This window comes from Anas acuta, chromosome 13 (assembly GCF_963932015.1).
Source record: "Anas acuta chromosome 13, bAnaAcu1.1, whole genome shotgun sequence".
NCBI lineage: Eukaryota > Metazoa > Chordata > Aves > Anseriformes > Anatidae > Anas > Anas acuta.
The window spans coordinates 11,657,838-11,680,639 of record NC_088991.1 but is presented as its reverse complement, the minus strand read 5'-3'; the positions used below and the strand labels follow the sequence as shown (position 1 = coordinate 11,680,639).

The 22,802-nt window shown below is 56.6% G+C and overlaps 1 protein-coding gene across 1 annotated transcript; it reads left to right on the top strand.

Moving 5' to 3' along the window:
• Positions 1-1,222: 1,222 nt before the first annotated feature.
• F8 (coagulation factor VIII) lies at positions 1,223-22,743 on the top strand. The gene is made up of 26 exons (XM_068697542.1): positions 1,223-1,740; positions 4,256-4,380; positions 4,656-4,778; positions 4,967-5,179; positions 6,228-6,299; positions 6,685-6,792; positions 7,816-8,037; positions 8,307-8,556; positions 8,740-8,911; positions 9,818-9,911; positions 10,563-10,774; positions 11,106-11,256; positions 11,395-11,604; positions 12,835-15,466; positions 15,829-15,994; positions 16,609-16,815; positions 17,344-17,572; positions 17,684-17,866; positions 18,064-18,180; positions 19,407-19,478; positions 19,742-19,827; positions 19,954-20,109; positions 20,880-21,024; positions 21,479-21,627; positions 21,890-22,066; positions 22,304-22,743. The coding sequence occupies exons 1-26, from the start codon at positions 1,592-1,594 to the stop codon at positions 22,457-22,459; spliced, it is 6,576 nt and encodes a 2,191-aa protein (XP_068553643.1). The 5' UTR covers positions 1,223-1,591; the 3' UTR covers positions 22,460-22,743.
• Positions 22,744-22,802: the final 59 nt, after the last annotated feature.

The following is a 22,802-nucleotide window of genomic DNA, read 5'->3' as shown; positions in this document are numbered from 1 at the left end:
TCTTGCCCCATCAGCCAGCCCCCAGTGAGCGCAGGAAGCAGCGGGCAGCCCCTCACTGCAGGGGTTTTACAGCGGTCCCAGGGAGAGTCCCCCCCCTTTGGGTACTCCCCACCTGCTGCCGGGGCCCCGGGGGTGGTTTTCCCCTTGGGCTGCTGTAGAGAATGAGTGGGAAGAGAAAGGGTGTCCCCAGAGAGGTGGCGAGAGATGGCCCCGCTCTGAGGGTGAGGACGGGGAGGTGTCCCTGCCCCCATGGCCACGGGGTGCACTGGCACGGTGGGGTTGGGGTGCTGGAGGTCTTTCCCAGGTGATGTGTGCTAAGAATTCAAACCCAGAATCCCAAAACACCCATCCAGACCCATCACATGGACACTTCTGCACGTGCCGGGGCAGCCCCCAGAGGGGTCACCACTGTCCTTGCACTCCTGTTGCCCTCCCCATGATTTATGGGGTGCTTCCCACCCCACGGACGCCGGGACGGCGCAGGGCGTTCCTCCTCATCTTCCTGCCGTCGTGAGCAGAACCGCGTGCAGGCGTGTGTGTGCATGAGCACGCGTATGTGCGTCTGGGAGGAATTTCCTGGGCTTGGAAAGAGAAAACGAAAACAAAATACGCGAGTTTAAAAACAGGGGGGACATGGCAAAAACACTGGAGTGCGTCTGCTCCGAGCTGCTGCTTCTACCCTAGGAGAAGACAAGAGGGTGAGGAGCCGCTGGGAAGGGGCATCCCAAGGAGTCTCCCCACCAGTTCCCTCCCACATGGCTCGAAGCGAGGTTGTGTGGCTAAATCCTGGCTGCTGGGGGTGCAGATGCCTGGGGCACAGGGGGACACCCCCGTTTGCAAGCGCATCCCTCACCTGCGCAGCCGCCAGCCACTCTGCCAGCTCCCAGTGCCAGGGGCACAGCGCCTCTCCTGCTCCTTAGCAATAAGCCACCTTATCCAACTCAGCCTTCCTGAACTGTCCTTTAAGATTTTGCCCAAAATTGCCATTTTCTCACACTGCAGGAGCCTGCAGGTGAGGCAGCTGCTGGTCCCTGGGGGCTGCCCGGGGCAGGAGCAGCAGCTCCAGCCCCAAAATGAGCCCAGGCTGACCTGTGGGGGATACAGAGGCTCCCAAGACTGGGTGCTGGCCCGAAACCTGCTTTCCTCTCTGCCCTGAGTGGTGAGAGGGAAGGTGGGACCAGGCAGGGACCGCACCTAACTTTCCCTTCCTCTGCAACCCTCCCTTTCCTCACCTCACTGCCAGACACGGGCCGGGACGCAGAGCCAGCCGGGTCCTGCAGCCGAGCTTAATGCCGTGTTTGCCCTCCCTTTCCCTTTGTTTTTTCCTCTCCTCCTGTCACTGCCACCCAGGAGGAAGAGAGGGAGAGGCCGTCGCTCACACGCTCCTCTCTGCATTAACCCGCCTGAGTGATTCCTCCTGATGCCTTTGGGAAACTCTCCAGCGCTCTGACGGAGGCTGTGGGTGCTGGCTTTAAATCACCTTCTCCTGTGGATTACGACAGCTGGCTGCCAAGATAAAAGCTTTTCTCTCCCCTTCCCTTCCTCTTCACTTTTCCTCCTAAAGCCGCAGCGGTTCCCAGCCGCAGGCGCGATGCTGGCGGGAGCCCTGCGCTGCCTCGTGCTCCTCTGCCTGCTTGAGGAGAGCATCAGCAAAGTGCGGAGGTACTACATCGGGGCCGTGGAGACCGCCTGGGACTACACACACAGCGACCTGCTCTCCGGGCTGCAAACACCTGCAGGGTAAAGCTCTTTCTGTTATAATTCCAGCGAGCTGCTAGGGCTGCTCCCACCCCGCGTACATGGTGCTGGGTCTGGGGGCACGTAGGGCAGCAAACAGAGCACGCTAAGTGCAACCCCAATCATGCACAGGTGGGGTAAACTTAGAGGGAGAGCAGCAGAGCTGTGCTGCTTTATCTTAACAGCATTTGTCTGTGAACCTTTAAAGTCTGTGTGGGGAGCCTGGGGCTGGTTCTGCAGCTGGTGCTCTCTCCGTGGGGAGCTCGAGGCAGAGGGGGAGCCCCGTGCCTCCCTGCCTGGGGAGCTGTGCTGGGAAAACTTCGCTTTCAGCTCTCTATATCTCTGCCTGCATTATGTTGGCTGGGGCCGGACTTTTCGCTTTAGGGAATGAATGTAACTTGTATTGTCTGAGCAAAAAACGGTGTTGGTAGGCAGCAAGAGGAGGGAGGAAAGCACGCTGGGTTTGCCTGAATGCTTTGGAGAGGGAAGGAAAAGTGGCTGTTGTGTTGCTGGGGCAGGGGGATGAGATGTTTGTGGATGCTCCGAGCCCAGTGTGGGGAGCAGGGCTGGGTGGCTGTGCCCCTGTGGATGTAGCTGTGCCCCTTTGTGTGGCCCTGCTGCTACCTGCACCCTCTCAGCTGTCCCAGGCTGTTCCACCAGCATCCCTGCGTAGCTAAAAACCACTTCTAGGGCACGAGTCTCGCCCCACCAGCATGCCTAAAAGACGGGACATTTGCTCTCTGCCTTCCCCCCACCCTGAGCCACTGCAAATCTCCCTCTGCTCAGCCACGTTACCACGGGCAGCCCCTTGTGGGACCACCCTGCGGGCCCCGTCAGGTGGATGAGGCTGTTTGCCCCTTCCTAACCAGGGCAGAAGACAACCTCGGCCCTCTCGGAGGGCACCGGCCTGCCCATGGGCGCAGCTCCCAGGGGAGCCAGGAGCGGGGCTGGCTGGGCAGTGTGGTTCCAGCAGGGTGACAGAGGTGCCTTGTTCCTGCAGCCTCAGCCCTGCTCCTCCCGCTTGGGCAGGACGCAGGAAAATGGCCAAGCTGCGGAGAAAGGGCACGCAGAGGTGAGCCAAGTGCCTGGGGCACCTCCTGCTCCCCTGGTTCTCCCTCATGGCACCACAGACACCTCTGAAAGCCCTGGGGCTGCTGCAGCACGTTCCCCATGATTTCAGTTTCTCCTCTCCCCAGACACGACCTGCAGTGTGTCCCAAAACAGCCCTGGGTGGCTCGGCGCTGGCGGCCACGTAGCCCCAAGCTGCCTGAGTGCTCCGGTGGCGCGGGGTGTTGGCCTTGGCCGTCTCCTGGCTCTGGGAGATGAACAGATATTGCGGCTAACAATGCCGATCGGCCGCGCCAGGAACTTTGCTCTTCGGGGTAGGAAGTCGGTAGGGACCCTGCGTGCAGGGGAGCTGCCAGGAGCTCTCGGACCAGAGCTCCCTCAGCCCCACGTGTGGAGAGGGGCTGGGTTTCGTGCCAGCAGAATCCCCCGGCTCCAGAGGGCTTCTCCCCTGTTTACTGCAAAGTCAGCGGGACTGGACCCTGGTGTCTCAGATACGCCTCCAAGCTGGGCTTGCTGCGAGTTAGAGATTAAGGGCTCCAGCCCTGCTCTGCCCACGGTTCTCTGGCCCTGGGGTGAGCAAAGCAACGGCTCCCGACGTGCTTTCCTCAACTTCTTAGTCACGCTGGCTCCTTCCTCTTCCCCTCGAGGAAGACTCAGGCAGAGAACTGCTGCCTGGGTTTATTTAGTCAGCAGGAGAGCAGCCCTTGCTGTTTCTTCAGGGGGGAAAAATACCACCTGGCTCCTGCTCCAAACAAAGCAGGGCTGGAGGCGCTCTGTCTGCTTACTGGAAATGGGCTTAGTCCTAGGGCTGGGGCTGATAAGCGGGCCTCTGAAATCCCTGGAGAAATTAATGACTTTGTTATCCTGATAAACGTGCTGGATCCCTTATGGAAAAGGAATCAGCTGGGCTGCTTACAGATCAAAAATGGCCAGCGGAGATAAGTGGGGTGTGAAATACGTTCAAGCCTCCTTTATCCTCCTGCTTCAAGGAGTGTTTTCGTAGGGGCTGGCTGTAAATCCCAGTTCAGCCAGAAAAGAAATGAATGTGGAGACATCGTTTGGGCCGCAGTGCAGACGGGAGTGCGCTGCCATGCCTCCTGGCACACCTTTTCCAGGGGGAGCAGGGGAGGAAGAAGAGGTTATGGGTGATGCCTGCCATACTCACGGGTGCTGGGGATGGGGCGGGCAGCACAAAGCAGCCGTGTGTGGCACCGTGCTGTCTGCTGCTGTGTCTTCTTCCATCATGACTAATGCCATGACATTAATCACGGCCACGTCAGCATCCGTGAGCTGAGGAAAACCTCTCCAAACACACCTGGTGTCTGTCAGCAAACAGAGGATGCGAGGGGGAGCGATCCCGGGCTGGCACGGCGTGCTGGCGGGCAGGGGAGGAAGAGGATGGCTGCAGCCCGTCTGTGCAATCAGCCTCGGCTTTTCCTTCCTCTTACAGCGTGTCAGAGCCGCCGGGACCTCAGCCCCCTGCACCTGGTGCCCTTCCACGCTACAGGAAGGCCGTGTTTGTGGAGTTCCCCGATGCCTCCTTCGCACAGCCCAAGCCCAAGCCGGCATGGATGGGTAAGAACCATGTAGGGAGCGGTGAGCCCAGTGGCCAAACCCATCCTGGGCTGGTGCTGGTGAAGGCCAGCCGCTCCTCAACCAGGAGTGGGAATTACATAAAACCTGGGCAGTGCTGGTGCTGGAGCACTTGATGCTGCCATGCTATGTGAGGGACCAGCACCGACTGTGCAGGTGGAAAGCCAGCCCCTCAGGGCCCATGGTGGTTGTGAGTGGCTGTGGCAGCCCCACTGCCAACCGTCCGGCTGCCTGACCTCACCACCTTCCCCCTCCAGGTCTCCTGGGCCCCACCATCCGAGCAGAAGTCTATGACACGGTGGTCATCACCTTCAAGAACCTGGCCTCCCGCCCGTACAACCTCCACGCCATTGGGGTGTCCTACTGGAAGGCGTCAGAGGGTGAGTGGGGCCACGGCCACACGCTGCGAGTCCCTGTGCTGCGCCTCCTGCTCCCAGGAGGAGACATGTCCCTCCCCGACCCTGGTGTCAGCTCACTGAGGGGCTTGGGGTGGGGAGGAGGCATTTCTGTATCCACCATGTGCTGGGGATAAAGCTTCAGTGAGATCAGGCTGTTCCTCTGGCTGCAGGTGCAGGGTACGAGGATGAGACCAGCCAGCTGGAGAAGGAGGGCGACAGGGTGGATCCGGGGAAGACGCACACCTACGTCTGGGAAATCCAGCAAAACCAGGGCCCCACAGATGGCGATTCACCATGCCTGACCTACTCCTACTCCTCCAACATCGACAGCGTGAAGGACACCAACTCCGGTTTGATTGGAGCCCTGCTTGTGTGCCGGCCCGGTAAGAGCAACCCAGGGTGGGGACATTTCAGGTGCATTCATGGGCTGAGAGGCAGAGGAATCAGAGACACCTCCCAGAGGCTCACCATGGCAGTGGGGTCAGTGAGCTGTGGTCAACAGCAGCACTTTTGGGGTTTGGCCCTTTCCCCAAAGAGTTCCTTCCCAGTGTGGGAGGCAAACACCCCTGGATTTCCCTGCAGGAGAGAGAACTTGGTTCATTTTTGCCTTTGCAGAATTTCAGATGACTAATGAAATCCTTTTCCTTGTAGCTGAAGCTTATCTATTGATAAGGTGAATTTCTGTGGAAGCATAAACGTCTTCCTGCAGAGCTTCACTAAGCTGCAATCATTCAGTGTCTGCCAGGGCACTTTTCCAACAAAATCCTGTTTGGCAGACATAAAGGAAAATTTTTTTTATGAGCAAGGGCAGAGACAGGACACCTGGGGCACTGCCTCACCCACAGTACCTGTGCCTTCCCTCTTCCTTTGGTGGAAGTGGAGATGAGGAACCCTTGACTGCTAACCACCTCCGGGGTGCACGGCATCAAGAAGTGAACCCGGGGCAGGACTGGTCTCCCCTGGCTGAGGCGTCTCCTGGAGGTGGTTGTCCAGCCCCTGGTGGAGTCACCGGAGAGGAATGGGCACCTGTGGGTGCGACTCACCCGGGGCTCTGTCTGCAGGCCCCGATGACTCGCTGCGAACACTTCTCCACTGACAAGCACAGTCTAGACGAGGAGTGCAGACAATGGTGCCGGTGAGGGGCTGGCTGAAATGGGCCCTTCCAGGTGACTAAGTGAATCCCGAAAAGCTGTGAGGGAGAGGCAGGGCAGGCTGCCCCTTCGGTGCGTGCTGGGGCAGCTACCTCTCAGCCGGGGTGTTTTAGGGATGCAAGGCTGGGAACGGGGCTGCGACAGTCATTGACCTCCTGAGATGTGGCAAAACCAATCCACAGCCTGGCCTTGATTTGTGGAGGGCAGAAAGGGGCTTCCCTGGGAAGATGGGCATGGCACTTGCTGGTCCTAAAATGCCCCGTTCTGTGGCCTTTTGCAGGGACCCTGGCGAGCGATGGGATCCAGGACACGCAGCAAGACGTTGTGATGCTGTTTGCAGTTTTTGATGAAGGTAACTGCCCCAAATGAGCTGACCACGTTGGTGTCAGACCCTGAATTCAGCCTGGTCTGGGGTGCGTGCTTTGGCCATGGTGTTGGCACAGCCGCTCAGCTCCCTCCGAAGGGTTCAAGCCCTGCACAGCCCCTGGCCCACGTGCTCCTGGTACCGCACTGCAGCTCCTGCCTCCGTGCCCCAGGCGCAGGGAGCTTGCAGCCCCCAGCTCCCACCCCTGTTCCCTTCACACGGGCTGAAACAGGGGGCAGAAATGCCTTGTCACGCGCAACAGTCACCACCACGTTGACGTGGAGTGGACAAATCTCCGAGCATTTCCAAAAAGCACTGAGCAACTGACTTCCCTGGGTTCTGGCTTTCACACTGCGTCCTCCTCTGTCCCCAGGGAGAAGCTGGTACCCTCAGCCCGACCTCCCGGCAGCTCCTCGGCCCCTGCCCCACACCAGGGGGGAGCTGCACACCATCAACGGCTACGTCAATGGCTCGCTGCCTGGTGAGCACCGGTCTGTCGGGGTGGGGATGGAGGCAGTGGGAGGCAAGAGGGGTCTAGCCATGTCTGCAAACCTTTCTCCAATAAAAGGCAAAAGCAAAAGTCCCCTGAATTCCCTGGCCTGGTGGATCCATGGAGCTGAGCAGAGCTGCTCCATGCACAGCAGGTTTCCCCTTGTGAAGGTCCTCACCCACACCAGCACCCCCCATGTGGCTGTGGGACCTGGCCTGAGAGGTGTCTGATGGGCAGGTTCTGGTGGAAATGTGACAACGGAGATCTGAGACCCTCAGCACGGAGCCTGCACCCTGTCTCCTCCCTGGCTTTAAGGATCTATTCCAGTCACTTTTGGCACTCCGTGCTAAAAACAAGTGCTTGACTCTGTATTTGACTTTGTTTGGCTTCAGTTTCCAGGAACTTGCTATTCCCTTCCCCACTTAATTGCAGAGCCCTTTGGCACACACTGATTTCTCCTCAGGAAAATATTTTTACAAGGCACTCAAGTTTTCTCCCATTTCCTAAGCACACTGAACTCTTTGAAACTCTCCAACGAAGGAATTTTCTCCAGCCTTTAAATAAGCCTGGTGACCTCTCTCTGCCCTTCCTGGGGTATTTCAGCTCCTGCTGAAGACGTGCTGCAGCCCTGCCCCTGATGCAGTGTTTGGGCGTGAGGCTTGCCAGCGCCGTGATCAGACAAACGCTTCCCCTTCCCAGCTCCCTGTTCCTGTTTTATAGAGCCAGGGAGTGTGTCTGCTCGTCTTGCCACTGCACCACGCCATGAGCTCCCATAGCATGCTTCTCTCAGCCTTTTCCAAAGCCTTTGCAGGGGCTAGTCCACCGTTCTGTCAGCCCGGCCTTATTCCAGCCGGGTGATGCCCCTCTGCTGTGCTCAGACAGCCTACATTTACGTGTGACTTCTCCTGCAGAAGCCTGTGGGGCAGGGGACCATGTCCGTGACACCAAGAGCAGGGACAGGGGATGGACACGGGGGTGTCCTGACTCCTGGGTGCTTTCCTCCCCTCCCGGCAGGTCTCACGCTGTGCCTCAAGAAGCAGGTCCACTGGCACGTGATAGGCTTGGGCACCGGGCCAGAAGTGCACTCCGTCTTCTTTGAGGGACACACGTTTCTGGTGAGGGGCCACCGTCTCAGCAGCCTGGAGATCTCCCCTGCCACGTATCTCACAGCTCAGACCATGCCAGGAACAGCCGGCCAGTTTCGGGTGTTCTGCCAGATACCGTCCCACCAGCAAGGTAACCTGAGCCTGCAGGAGCCCAGGGGAAAAGAGCTTCAGAGGATGGCCCGGGCTCTGTGTGGTGCTGCAGCTCCAAGGCCATCCCTGTTCAATCACCCTATAACCACGTGCAACCTGGCCCGTGACCGGGATGCCATGTGTTGGCCTGCCTGGGGACACATTTGGTGGGGATAGCAGTGGAGAGGTCGTCTTCCAGCAGAGCCTGGGGGAGCCAGCACCCGTGCAGGTAAGTCAGCATGGCCCTTCCTGCCCCTTGTCTGAACGCAGCCGGCATGGAGGCCCTTGTGAGGGTGGAGCAGTGCCCTGAGGAGCGCCTGCTGAAGATGGGGCAGCTGTCAGATGAGCCAGAGGAGGTGGACGACCCTGGGGAAGAAGAAGAAGAGGAAGAAGAGGAAGCTTACCATGTGATCCAAGTGCGCTCTTTTGCCAAGAAGGACCCTAAGACCTGGACCCATTACATCGCGGCTGAGGAAATGGACTGGGACTATGCCCCTATGAAGCCGGCATCTCTGGATAGGTGAGAGCGAGCTCCCAAGGCCACGGGGTTGCCCTGAGGCAGCTCTGCCAGGTCTTCCCCTTCTCCCCAGGAGAATATTTTTATTTTGCCTCTGTACAGCAGTTGGCTGGGCCATCCCTGGGCTGCCAGGGATGCATGTGGATGCCATCCTGCATGTGGCCACTTGCTCTTTGTTGCCTGCAGAAACACCACGAGCCTGTTCCTGGAGGCTGGCCCTCAGCGGATTGGTTCAAAGTATAAGAAAGTGATGTTTGTGGAGTATCAGGATGCATCCTTCAAGACGCGTAAGATGTCCCAAGAAGATAAAGGAATTCTGGGACCTGTCCTGAAGGGGGAGGTTGGAGATCAGTTTAAGGTAAGAGAGCGATTATTCTCCACAGAGAAAGACTGGAAGGGGAAAGCTTAAAAGCTTGATGCTGTTCCTCCTAATAGCTCTTGGTTCGTGACTGTGGTCTGACAGAGATCCTTGGGGAGATCTATCATGTCTGATAATGTCCAAAGCTCAACAGAAAGGGAGTTGCTATTGAAAGCCAAAGCTAAAACTCTTGCTGAGTTCAGCAGGAATGCACATCATTTTGCTCAGCCCCCTTGATTTGACTTCATTGTAGGCATCTTATTTGAGTTAATCCATGACCCATGGCACCTAGCACCATCTCCCGAGGCAGAAGTGCCTTCTCGTTCTCTTCTCCTCTCCATCTGAGTGTTCTCACCACACAGTACTGGGGGCTGCTCACATGCCCAGTTGCCCGCTCGATTTGTTTGCTGCTGGGAGGAATGGGATGGTTTCCAGGAGAAGTGGCGAAGCTCCAACAGAGCTATTTGGGGATGTAAATGATGGGCTTCACGCTGTTAAGTGGGGAGCACTTTGAAGCTGTTGATGGCTCTGCACACTCAGTCTTTTGGCCCTCCAGGGCCTCCTGGATTGAAAGAGCTCTTCTGTTTCATACAGAAAGGTAGTCTAAAGATAGCAACCCGCTCTTTCATAAATCTGACATTTTTGTGCCCTCCCAAAACGTACCCGAAGTGGGCACCTCCCGGAAAGATGGTCAGCACAGACTTGGTGGAGAAACAAGCAGTCATTTCTTCTGTGCTGTCTCTCTCCTTGTGGTCCTGGATGTGTCCGGGTTCCTCCCTTTCGGATGTGGGCAGTGCCAATACCACAGCCCAGCAATTTCGCCCTGCGTGGACACCCTGAGGGCAGCTTTGAGGGCTCACAGTGGTCTGGCAGTGCTAAATGTCCTGTTGGCTGTCCTTGTTTCAGATTGTGTTCAGGAATCTGGCGAGCCGTCCGTACAACATCTACCCTCACGGCCTCACCAGTGTAAGGCCGTACCACGCCATGAGGTCCTCTCAAGGTAAGGCCGCGGGCAGGCCATGGGTGTTTAGGATGTCAGGTGGGCAGGGCCATTTTCCTGGGCCAGTAGAGCTTCCTGAAGCCTGTGGTAAGTTTAGCTGCCCAACTCATCTGTCTGAGCACCTGAGACCCACGGCTCCTGCAGACGATTCTTGGTTCATGTCCCCGTTGGTGCCATGTAACTCTGGCTCGAAGGAAGGCTCGGGTGATGGCTGGAAGAAGGGACTTTGTCAGCTGAGGAGCTGAGCTGGGTTTGGTTCACCCTGGAGGTCTCCACTTAATGTTGTGGCTGCAGTGAGCAGTACCTATCGCACCCATCCCTGGTGAACGCTGCCAGGAGCACCTCGTGCCGAGCTCAGGTCCAGTTGCAGGGACTGGAGCCAAGTGGCAGAAGTGGGATGGCAGCTGCTAAGGAGCTCAGAACTGGTCCGGGTCTGTGACACGTTATTATCCCAATTCAGGTTTTCTTTCAGGAGAGTCAAAAGAGCAAAGTGGCCCACCAGCCCTTTTGGTTACCAAAACTACCAGTTTGGGTAGTTTTCTGTGTGACTCCTGCTATCAGAAATCCTCCTTTCTGAGCTCTGTTATAAAGCGGGATGACCCCTTCCAGGAGCAGTCCAGACCTAACAGATGTGCCCTTGTGTGTTGGCAGCTAAGGACGTGAAGGACATTCCTATTGCCCCTGGCCAGTCCTTCACCTACAGCTGGAGGGTCACAACAGAGGATGGGCCAACGCAAGCGGATCCTCGCTGCCTCACTCGCTTCTACTACAGCTCCGTCAACCCGGAACGGGACACAGCCTCGGGCCTGATCGGGCCCCTCCTGATCTGCTTCAAGAAGTCCATGGACCAGAGGGGAAATCAGGTGGGTCCTCCAGGTGTGGCAGAGAAAGGCAAGGGGGATGCTCTGCCACCTTAACTGCCCAGCTGAAAGGCTGGAATAACTGTGGTGGGCGAAATATCTGGGTAAAACCAAATTTGGTTGTCCAGTTGTCTTCAACCCTAGTCAGTCCCACCCCCCCTGTCTTCCCCATTCCCCCCTTGCATGCTCCCTTCCCTCCAAGACTGCACCCCACCTTATGTGCAAAGCAGCAAACTGCTCCCCGTGCACCCAGGCGAAGGGCTGGCAGCCCCCCTGCACCCCGGGGGCTGCTCTGGCCAGGCCAGCAACCTGCCCTTCCCTCTCTGCCTCCCAGATAATGTCGGACGAGACAAGGCTGGTGCTGTTTTCGGTCTTCGATGAGAACCGCAGCTGGTACCTGGAGGAGAACATCAGGCGGTTCTGCACCGATGCAGCCCACGTGGATACCCAGGACCCCCAGTTTTATGCCTCCAACATGATGCACAGTAAGTGCCCAGCGGGGGGCTCCCCACAAATCCCAGGCAGAACCTGGCTGGTCCCTGCCCCAGGGAATGGGCAATGGCTTGGGCAGCCCCTGGGGAGCCAGGTCCTGATGAAATGTCTCACACCCTGCTCTCTTCCAGCTGTTAATGGCTTTGTCTTTGACAACCTGAAACTGAACGTCTGCCTGCACGAAGTCGTGTACTGGTATGTCCTGAGCGTTGGGGCCCAGACAGATTTCCTCTCCGTCTTCTTCTCTGGAAACACGTTCAAGCGCAACGCGGTCTTTGAGGATGTGCTTACCCTTTTCCCATTTTCTGGAGAAACTGTCTTCATGAGCGTGGAAAAGCCAGGTTAGTGGCATGGGCTATTCCATAACCACGGGCTGGGCATCACAGCAGGGCGAAGTGAGCATCTCCAGGCAGGGCAATGCTGGGGTCTGGTGCCTGATCACGTGTTGGCAACCCCAAGGGCAAAGGGATGCTCAGCCTCTTGGAGCAGCAAAGTCATGATTATATCTCCCCAAAGCTTAACTCCAAGAAATGGCTTAAATTACTGTATCTTACTTCACGAATAGGGTGCATTAATGTCACATGCATGCTGCCAAGCCAGTAAGCTGGCTGCAGTGATGTGGTGGCAGTGGCAATGCTGTCCCTGCTGTGGTTCCAGTGCTGCTCATGGCATCAAATTTACCCACACATCTCTGCAAGGACAGGCGCACCGGATGCAGAGAAGTCTTAGGAAGGGTTTGATTTTTATTTCCTCTTACTCAGCTTTTTTTTCTTTCTTTTTTTTTTTTTTTTTTTTTCCCTTAGCATTTGCAAAAGCAGAGCCATTACACATTTCCTCCCTAATGAAGGAAACACAGAATTTAGCCAACACTGATACGCTGGTGATGAGTATCCATGAGTATTTCTGGGTATCCAGATACCCAGGAAGCTTTCTAAATTCCAGCCAAACATTGCATCCCTCTGATGTCTGCTTTCCGCCCGCTTATCTGAGGAAGGCAAGCAGCCGGCCAGCAGCAGATGACAGCTCTCTCCAGCGTCAGAGCTGGGTTATTACACACTTGTTTGGCGGGGAGCGAGTGCGTTGGCTGGGGATGTGAGCAAGAGGCAGTCTTTTCATTTTTCTCCTCGAGTGGGAGAGACGTGACGGCTGCGTCTGGGCTGGGAGAGAGGTGTATCTGCCAGCACCAGCACGTCTTTGGGGGTGGATAATGGTGATTGCTCTGCTGCTGGCGATAATCCTGGAGGTGTTGTGGTTTCTCACTACATTAACTCCTCTCACCAAGCGGCTGGTGAGGCCTCATGGGTGCATGCAGCTCGCTGAACTCTGTCAGGAAGCACCAGCCCTGCTGGTGATGCTTGTCAGGATCGCCTCTGATGTTACCAGCAACCCTGATGTCTTGTGAGCCTGGCTGTAAGATGCTCTAGGGATTGTGGAAATGGTGAAATCACTAGCATGAGCTAGAGGCTGTCTGAAAATAGAGGTTACACTAGCAAGGGAGTGGCGTGGGGATGGTAGTTTTGATTTCCCACTGCAATGGGCTGATGGTGTCCTCCTGTCTTTTCCCGAGACAGGCACTTGGACACTGGGGTGCCTGAATCCTGATTTCAGAGAACGAGGGATGCACGCCAAGTTCACAGTCTCTCAGTGCCAGCATGATGAATACCTTGATGAGGACGACGATTATGTGTCTTATGAAGATCCCTTTGACCCCCAACCAAGGGGCTTCTCTAAGAGGAGGAGATGGCGCAGACCATGTGTGAGTGAGCAGCTGAACAATGTCACCTCTTCCAAAAATGAGACGGGGAAGCCAAGACTGTGCTTGACAGAACCCAGCCACGGAGCCCTCCCGAGCAATGGCAGTACTTCTGGTCCTTCTTCCAATGGCATGTCAACATTTTCGGGTAACCCACATCCAGCTGGTATTTCCCCATCTCTGCCGGAGACAAACTATGATCTAGTGTCCTATGAATCCTTCCTAGAAGATGAAGAAGAATTGTCAAAAAACATCAGCCAGGGCCAAGGGGCTCTCCCCCCTGGGGAACGCTTGGCAAGCGTCAGCGAACAGGTCCGTGGGGCTGCTAGCTCCGAAGCAGGTCAGAAACAGCTGCACCAAGCTCCGTCAGCTCCAGATGATACAGTGGGAAATATCTTAGAAGTACAGGAGCCAGTAAAAGAGATGATGGTCCAGTCTGGTGGTACGTTAGAGATCCTGGAAGCAGAGCCTCAGAAGACAACAGCTCACACAGTGGGCCTGCAGGGCTCAGCTGCCTTTGCTGCTGGGGAAGGTTCTCCTCAAGGAACCTGGAGCTCGTTTCACCAGAATGACCTGGAGCATGGTCTGGGACTTCAAGACACATCTTCACAGAGTGCTGATGAAATGCCCTTACATCTCCATGAGTCAAGGGAGACAATCAATACGGAGCTGGCTTTAAGCACTGACCCGAACTCCTCCCTCACACTGGCCAGTTCTTCTGCACCCTCGGACAAGCCAGGGGACAACAGGACTTCCCGTGCTGGGTCTCAGAGCCACACAGGAGAAGGCAGTCATTCCTCAAATGCTAGGCTGGAAAAAAGACCTCACAAAGTGGTTTCACAAGGCTTTAATGAATCTTTTGAAGGGGAAAATATTTCTTTCCCAGACCTAGGACCCCGAAGACCTGTAGAAGAGCAAATCCTTACAGATGTGAGTAACTCCTTGCCTGAAAAAACTGGCACAGAAGAAGCTGGTGAGCTTGCCAAAGGCACGAGCCTTCTCGGAGACACCTTTGCACACAGCAATGACCTTGAACCTTCCAGCTACGTAACGACAGAAGAGAGGGATGAGTTAATCCTGGAGGCCGTGTTTCAGAGTGCTATGGTCACTAAGGAACTGCCGGAGACAGACAGTCTTGTCATTCCTGAACCTAACCTCGTGGCCAATGACACAAGGCAGCACCCAAATGGTTTCTTAAACAGCCCTGAGCAGTTTCAGGGACCCGGGGCTCCAGCCCCGAGCACGAACAGCCCCGGCTGGAGGCCCCGACAAGCCAGGTCACTGCAGAGAAGGGGCTTGGTGCGGGGTCTGGGCCTTCCCAGCACCACTGCTGGCAGCAGGGCGTCCCCCTCTGAGGGTAACAGAGCAGAGCAGGATCTGGCCAGCCAGACCGCTGAGCCAGCAGTGGGAAGGAGAGGGTGCGGGCCTCATTCCCCTTTTTGCAGCACTCGCTTCAAGAAGAGGTCCCTGGAATCTGGGGCTGAGGTGGAGGTGACCCAGCCAAGCCTAGAAGAAACGGGGAACTTGACTGAAGGGAGGCAGAGCCTGGGCAGGGGTGATCCACAGGCCGTGCCTACAGACGGAGCTGAGGAGAGGCTTGCTGAGGAGGGACCAGCCCTGAACAGCAGCAGGGGGGCTCAGCACAGCACCAGCTCCCTTCCCACACAGGCAGTGCCAGCAGCCAGCAGCTCAGGACCGCAGGATGGTGCCGTGGCTGCAGACCTGGCCTCAAACTGGGACCCGGCCTCAGCGGTGGCAGAGGGACACGCAGGGGGCTTGCAGAGCCCAGCTTTGTCCCAGCTGCAGCCGGGCAGAGGGGCTGCCTGGGGGGCTCCGTGGGGTGAGCAGGCTCAGGGGAGAAGCCAGATGGAGGAGGAGACGAATGCCGTGGAGCAGCCGGGTCTGGAGAGGGCCCGGTTCAGTCTCCGGCCTCAGCAGCTGGAGGCCAATGCCACAAAGGGCTCTGTGCCTGAGATCACCTCTGGGCAAAGCCCAGAGGAAATCCCTGTGAAACTGGCCTCTGAGGAGGACTATTCCCTGCCTCTGAGCAGTCCTGAGCTCAGCCACAGCACCACCGAGAAACCAGCCCAGCATGTGCAAGCCAGTCCGGATGAACGGCAGGTGCTCGGCGGGGAAAATGCCCTTGGAGAAACCGGGAAGCGGGGACACCCTGAGGAGGACGGGGAAAGCAGCAGCATGGTGGGGGACAGGACCCGTGCCCCAGGACACGGGGAGAACCTGACTCTGAACAACTTGAGGCCAGAGGCTGACAAACTGGACTATGATGACTATGGTGAAACAGAGCAGGCCATGGAGGATTTTGACATTTATGAAGAAGGGGAGCACGATCCGCGCTCCTTCCAGGGGCGGATACGGCAGTACTACATTGCAGCAGTGGAGGTGATGTGGGAATACGGGAACCAGAGACCCCAGCACTTCCTAAAAGCCATGTAAGTGTTGCTGCCCTTCACGTGTTGCCCTGGCATGGCGTGGCATTGGGGACAGGCAGGATCACGGGGCTGTGACTGTGTGGCCCAGCCAGGCACTGTGCCATGTGGCCCAGGGGAAGGATGCTGCCAGCACTGCACCTCCACCCAGGGAGCTCAGTACCTCTAAGGTCTTTGAGCGTCCTTGCAAGTGCATAAGGGATGCTCTAGGGTCTGCTGGTGGTGCGGATCTGCTCCCTTGCTCCCCAGATAGCTCAGTGTAGGTGCCTGTGGCTGTGCCCTTGGGCCCCGCAGCAGCCCTGCCCCTGCTGCTGTCTGCAAGGGGCAGTTTCACCCGAGCTGCTTCACCGCCCTCACCCCCGCAGGGACCCCCGGAGCGGCAGGAGGAAGCCTTTCCGACAGTACCGCAAGGTGGTTTTCCGAGAGTACTTGGACAGTTCCTTCACTCAGCCACTGATACGGGGAGAACTGGACGAACACTTGGGCATCCTCGGGCCGTACATCAGGGCAGAAGTTGAAGATGTGATCATGGTGAGTTGAAAGTCCCTGTTTCCTATAACCCCTGACATCCTGCCCCCCCTTGCTGGCTCTGCTCAGCCCAAGGGAGCACTCAGCTGTGCCTTGACGAAGCTGGTGAGGGGCCTGGAGAGCAAGTCCTATGAGGAGCGGCAGAAGGAGCTGGGCTTGTTCAGCCTAGAGAAGAGGAGGCTCAGGGGTGACCTTATTGCTCTGTATAAGTACATTAAAGGAGGCTGTAGTGAGGTGGGGGTTGGCCTGTTCTCCCATGTGCCTGGTGACAGGACGAGGGGGAATGGGCTAAAGTTACGCCAGGGGAGTTTTAGGTTAGATGTTAGGAAGAATTTCTTTACTGAAAGGGTTGTTAGGCACTGGAATGGGCTGCCCAGGGAGGTGGTGGAGTCACCATCCCTGGAAGTCTTCAAAAGACGTTTAGATGTAGAACTTAGGGATATGGTTTAGTGGGGACTGTTAGTGTTAGGTTAGAGGTTGGACTCGATGATCTTGAGGTCTCTTCCAACCTAGAGATTCTGTGATTCTGTGCAAGCTCTGCAGTGCCCGTGGGGGCACTCAGCTCTGCTTCCATCCCCTCCCTACCCTCCCTTTGCTTCTCCTCCACTCCAACACAGGTCAAGTTCAAGAACATGGCCTCGCGGCCCTTCTCCTTCCACTCCACGCTGCAAGGCTACGAGGAGCTGCGGGACACGGTGTCAGGCGAGGAGGCGGTGCAGCCCGGCGGGCTGCGGGACTACTCCTGGAAAGTCCTGCCCGAGATGGCACCCACCACGCAGGAGTTCGACTGCAAGGCCTGGGCTTACTTCTCCAACGTGGACCTGGTGGGTGGCAGCCCTGGGAAGGTGGTGAGCCATGGGTGGCACAGCCCTGGCCGTGTGCTCAAGGCTTTTCCTCTGGTGCTGTGCTTAGTGCAGCCGATGGCGGTGTAGTTCTCAGGTGTCTAATACCATGATAAATGTGTGCTGCTGCTTCATCTTCTCTTGGCTGCCCCCCTTTTCCCAGTTCTTCATTTTTGTGAGACTTATAGGGAATTTGCCTTCTGGGACCCTGTAAGCCTCTGCCAAATCTGGCTGAATTTGGCCCCTAGGTTGTGATGCTATTCGAGCACAGCTGGACAGAGGGACACCACTTCCCTTGAAAGCACATACAAGCACTTGCTGTGCAGCCTTCCTTAGCTGGGGACAGAGGGGTTCCCGGTGTGTCCCTCCCACCCCACGTGTGCCAAGCCCTGTATACGGGTGGGAGCCAGGCCAGGGATGCAGGCAGGGCCACCACTTTCCTTGCTGCTGTGACGTTTGTGAGCATCAATGTTACATCCTGCTCCAACTTCTTTCCTGGCTCCCCGGCAGGAGAAGGACCTGCACTCGGGCCTCATTGGGCCTCTCATCATCTGTCGCCAAAACGTGGTGAACACTGTTACCAGACGGCAGCTGGCTGTGCAGGAGTTCTCCCTGCTCTTCACCATTTTTGACGAGACCAAGAGCTGGTACTTCAGGGAGAACATGAAGAGGAACTGCCGCCCGCCTTGCCGCATCCAGCTGGACAACCCTGACTTTAGGAGAAACCATTCCTTCCATGGTGAGGACTTTGCCCTTGCCTTTTCCATCCCACACTCTATACCGGGATGGGAAAACTCGGGGCCTTGAGGCACCCTGTGATCCAGCCGCTCCTGACCACTGCTTTTCCCAGCCATCAATGGCTACGTGAGGGACACGCTGCCCGGGCTGGTGATGGCTCAGCAGCAGCAGGTCCGATGGCACCTCCTGAACATGGGCAGCACCGAGGACATCCACTCCGTCCACTTTCACGGGCAGACGTTCAGCGTCAGGACTAGCCAGGAGTACCACATGGGAGTCTACAACCTTTATCCTGGTGAGATACAGCACGAGCACTGCGCGCAGCCCAGCTGCGTGGCTTCGTGTCCGTGCCTGTTAGGGTGTGCTAAGCCTGTGGGGGATAGCGAGAATGGGGAACGGGTCTGGAAGAGTCAGGCTGTGTCTGCACAGTGCTTGGCACCACAGTACCATGTTATGGCTGGTAACTCCCTTCTGCTCTCCATTCCTGCCCAGGTGTCTTTGGGACAGTGGAGATGTGGCCCTCGCATGCTGGGATCTGGCAGGTGGAGTGCAAAGTGGGGGAGCACCAGCAAGCTGGGATGAGTGCCCTCTTCCTCGTGTACAACCTGGGTGAGTGACCGGAGCAGCAGGGCCGGGTGCTGCTGTACAGCGTGCTTCGAGCTGCCTGTCCCCCAGGGCTCTCAGCTTTCTCTGTGGGTTGTCTAAGTGAGGTCCCTTGGGTCTCACTGAAGTCCTTACTTCAGCCCTTGCCACCTTACCCATCCCTAGCAGAGCCAGGGATGCAGTGAATGTTGGGGACCAGCTTCAGTGGGCTGCAAATATTGGCCTCAAAGGCACATTTTCCAAAACTGAGCTTCCCTAGACCCCCTGTAAAATGCACTGACCCCAGTGACTGAAGCCCATGCTGTCAGGAGGGTGACGTGCCCAGTGCCTGACCCCATGCCAAGAGGTAAACTGAGGCACAGAGTGCAACGCTGCCCAATGGCAGGTCATGCTGATGAAAACATCCCTGAGAGCAACTGCCAAAAACGCACAGGAAATCTGTCTCTTTTTCCCCCAGAACAACACATTTCTCCCTCACCATAAATAGCGCTGGGGGAAGTGGTTTGTGAGGCTGGGTGTTTTATCACACCATGACAGTCCCTCTCCTCTTTCTAAAGGAGCAGTAAATGTCAGCCAGAAAGTGTTTCCATCAGTTAAAAATCTGCTTAAGATTTCATCTTTCATCTGCTTAAGATTTCATCTTTTCATTCGCATTTTCCCCCAGAAGCATTTGCCATGCAGCAGTGATGCCAAGAAATGACAAGTAGCTAATAATAGGAGTTATTGTACGAGGCAAACAGCCCTGTGCTCAGCAGACCAGAAGAGAGACGTGGACAGACAGGGGTGCCAGGCAGGTTTCCCTTTAGCGACGTGATATTTGTTTTTAAATGGTGCTGCCTGGCAACAAAAAGCCCCGGGAGCAAGACCTGGGTGTAAGGAAGAGCCACTTGTCAGCATTGCTGGGAGATAGGGACGTGGGGATGGGAGGTCAGGGGCCTGGGGAGCACAGCACCGGCTTGGCTGGAGATTGGTGATGGGAACTTTGCTTTGGACATTGAGGTCAGGAGCAAGAACTTACTGGACCCTGAAAATACAGGGGTGGATGCAGAGACACATGAGATTTCCCACTTGGTGTGAGATAAATGAGTCTGGGGGCTTCTGGAGGCTTGAGAACAGTTTGAGCCTTCAGGTGGCTCCCCAGGTTGGGAGAGACTCAAAAGCCTCTCTATCTAACCAACTCTGCCTGTTTTTCTCTGTTTTTCTCCTTCTCCCCCCTTCCTGTTGGGCTGCAGATTGCCAAAATGCCCTGGGGCTGGCCTCGGGCCACATTGCGGACTCCCAGATCACAGCATCGGGGCAGTACGGTGAGTAGGGGGCACTGCTGGCGAGGGGCAGCTTCAGCCAGCACAGCCCACGCGTGTGCCCTGGCCAAGGCTCGCCTAGAGCAGGTCCCTTCCATCCATGCCTACGCTGGGGTCCCACCTGGGGGTGCCCTCCCATCGTGTCAGGGCTCTGCCACCCTGCACGTGGCCATGACCCCCTGAGAGATTGGCGTTGCTCAGGCCCTACCCCGCGGGTGGACATTGCATTGCCTCGTGCTCCTCATACCTGTGCACTCTCCCTGCAGGGCAGTGGGCCCCTTACCTGGCCAGGCTGGACAACACCGGCTCCATCAACGCTTGGAGCACCGCTCACGGCAATGCCTGGATCCAGGTGAGAGGGGCCCCGGGGCTGGGGACGCTGCTGGGGACACTGCAAGGGCACGCCGGTGGCTGATGCACCAGCAGAAGGACACACAGGCACAGCCATCAAAAATTAACCCCCACGTTTTGTTTGCAGGTGGACCTTTTGCATGTCAAGATCATTCACGGCATAAAAACTCAAGGGGCTCGACAAAAGTTCTCCAGTCTCTACGTCTCCCAGTTTGTTGTCTTCTACAGCCTCGACGGGCAAAGGTGGAGGCAATACAAAGGGAACGCCACCAGCACCCAGATGGTGAGGAGGAGAGTGGCTTCCCAGGACGGGGCCTCTTGGGGTGGTGAGGGCTGGGGAGCTCTGCACAGAAGACAGATATCTCCTGAGCCCCCAGATATTTAGTTAGGACAGGAAAAGTGATCCTTCACTGAACTGCAGCTCAGAGATCTGCAAGCAATCTGTGTCCATCTGTCTCACTATAAATTATTTATTTCCACAGTCCTACATGGCTGTGAGATCAACACTAGGATTATGTTTGATATTAGAGGTAGGCAAAAGATTTTCCCTGAGTATCTCTTTTGACCCTCAAAGGCAAATTTGGCTTTCTAAAAACAGTGTGCAAATGCAGATTTGGTGGATCTCTATTTATTAGAAAAGCCCACAACCTAAATACACATAGGCTGGCCATTCCAGTGAGTGAAGAAAAGTACCCAGAAAAGCCTCCATCAAGTATACCAGCTGTGGCCAAAACTCTTCCCAAGTACAAACGTCACAGGACTGATTTATTTTTATTATTTTTTTTCCTTGGGTAAATATGTAAAAAAATTTTTTGTATGGACCCCAAGTTTCTCCCAGTCCTGTTTCTCAGTGTTTTGCCCTGACTTGCCCCGTTCACATTCCCTTGCTCTGAGTCACATCTCAAAATACTTCCCTGAGCTGTTGTCCTCTTGTAAGGATGGTGATAAGATACAAAGTGCCAGACTGAAATGCTCTTGTCCATGCTAATCCTTGTCCTGCCTAGCTCTCTTTCCACCAGTACGACAGCCCCTTGTTTTACCCTTTCCCTGCAGCTCTTCTTTGCAAACGTGGATGGAACAGCGGTGAAAGAAAATCACTTCGACCCCCCGATCATAGCCCGGTACATCCGCATCAACCCCACGCACTACAGCATCCGGACCACGCTGCGCATGGAGCTTCTCGGCTGCGACCTGAACAGTACGTCCCGCCTCGGGGCACCGGGTGCTGAGGCTGGGGCAGGATCCAGCGGGGTGCTGAGTGCTCCAGCTCCACGTGTTTCATGATTCCTTGTGTTTCGGGGCTCCCCTGGCAGTTGTGGAGGGAGAAAAAGGTGGCATTAAGGTGTTGGGGGAACGAAGGTGGAAAACCTCATTATGGTCTAAGAGGCAGCAGCACCAGAAGGAGCACAGGGCTTTGTCCTGAACCACTGGAAACCTCAGGCAGCAGTGAGAAAAGAAGGTGGAGGAGTGGCAGGTGTAATTCGGCTCCCCCTAGCCAGAGCCACGCTGCAGACAAGGGCACTGAGCAGTGCAGGGCCCACGATGCTGCAGCGAGGCACAGGGAAGTGCACAGAGGGCAGCTGGAGGAGGGAGCAGCCAGGAGGCATCTCCACGAGGGGCCCACTCTGACAAGCACTGCATCTCTCTTCCAGGCTGCTCCATGCCCCTAGGCATGGAGAGCAGAAGGATCCCCGACCAGCGCATCTCCGCGTCCTCCCACAGCACCAACGTCTTCTCCACCTGGTCACCCTCCCAGGCCCGCCTCAACCTCCAGGGAAGGACCAACGCGTGGAGACCACAGGTAGCCCACGCAGGGAGACCCCAGGCAGGCAGCATCTGCTGGCCAAGGCATGATGGATGGTGGTTCAACCGAATGCACCATGCAGGCTGCCAGCATGCAGGCAGGGGATTTGCCCCCAGCAGCTACAACCGGGTGCCTGATGGGGCAGGTGAAGCCTGGGGTGATGTGCAGGGCCAGCTTGACTTCAGCTGCATTGAGTGTGTCTTATTGCTGCTGGCGGTGCTGCTGAGGGGTTAACGGGAGTCTGTCTGTCTGCCCCCAGAGCAACAGCCCCAACGAGTGGCTGCAGGTGGACTTTGAAGCAACCAAGAAGGTGACGGCAATCATAACCCAAGGTGCCAAGGCTGTGTTCACCCACATGTTCGTGAAGGAGTTTGCTGTCTCCAGCAGCCAGAACGGCATGCACTGGAGCCCAGTCCTGCAGGATGGCAAGGAGAAGGTAGGCAGAGCTGCCCCGCAGCCATCCCGCAGCAGCCCTGGGACAGCAAGCTCAGCCCTTTGCAGTGAATGTGCTCACAGCATTTTTGCAACAGCAGTGAGCTGAGCTGTGCTTGTCTTCATCCTAAAGAGTTCCCAACAGCTGCTTGTCCATGTTGATCGTGTCCCCAAGTCACGGGCTCACTGCACCAGAGCCCAGCACAGCAGACAGCACCCCAGCTTTCTCTCCCTTTTCCAGATTTTCAAGGCAAACCAAGACCACACCGGCACAGTGATGAACACCCTGGAGCCACCCCTCTTTGCCCGCTACGTGAGGATACACCCCCGCCAGTGGCACAACCACATCGCCCTGCGGATAGAGTTCCTTGGCTGTGACACTCAGCAGGAGTACTGAGGAGGCTGCAGGGCCAGGCACGGGCAGTGCCAGCCCATGGACCCACGTCCTGCTGGACACTGAACTCTCATGGAGCTGGCCCCGCAGGGCTGTGCTCGCTCCGTGTGTCCAGGAGGTGTTGGTGGCATCAGCAGAGGTTTTTTCTTCTGCTCCAGGAGCCCTGGCCATGCTGGTGGCTCCTGCTGATGGGGCGAATGGTTTGTCATCAGTCTACCTGCCCCTCGTCTACCACATGCCATGTAGTCAGGCATAATGCTGAAGAATTAAACAGTAATTTTCCAGTATCTTTGCGCTTTCTCCTCTTCTTCAACCTTAGTGTCCCCAGGGGCTCAGTCAGCATTAC

Excerpts from the sequence above, each read along its gene's own strand:
- F8 (XM_068697542.1), top strand. The coding sequence starts at position 1,592 with ATGCTGGCGGGAGCCCTGCGCTGCCTCGTGCTCCTCTGCCTGCTTGAG. Across the intron at positions 11,605-12,834 it reads CATGAGCGTGGAAAAGCCAG|GCACTTGGACACTGGGGTGC; the intron begins GTTAGTGGCATG and ends TTCCCGAGACAG. Across the intron at positions 15,467-15,828 it reads CAGCACTTCCTAAAAGCCAT|GGACCCCCGGAGCGGCAGGA; the intron begins GTAAGTGTTGCT and ends TCACCCCCGCAG.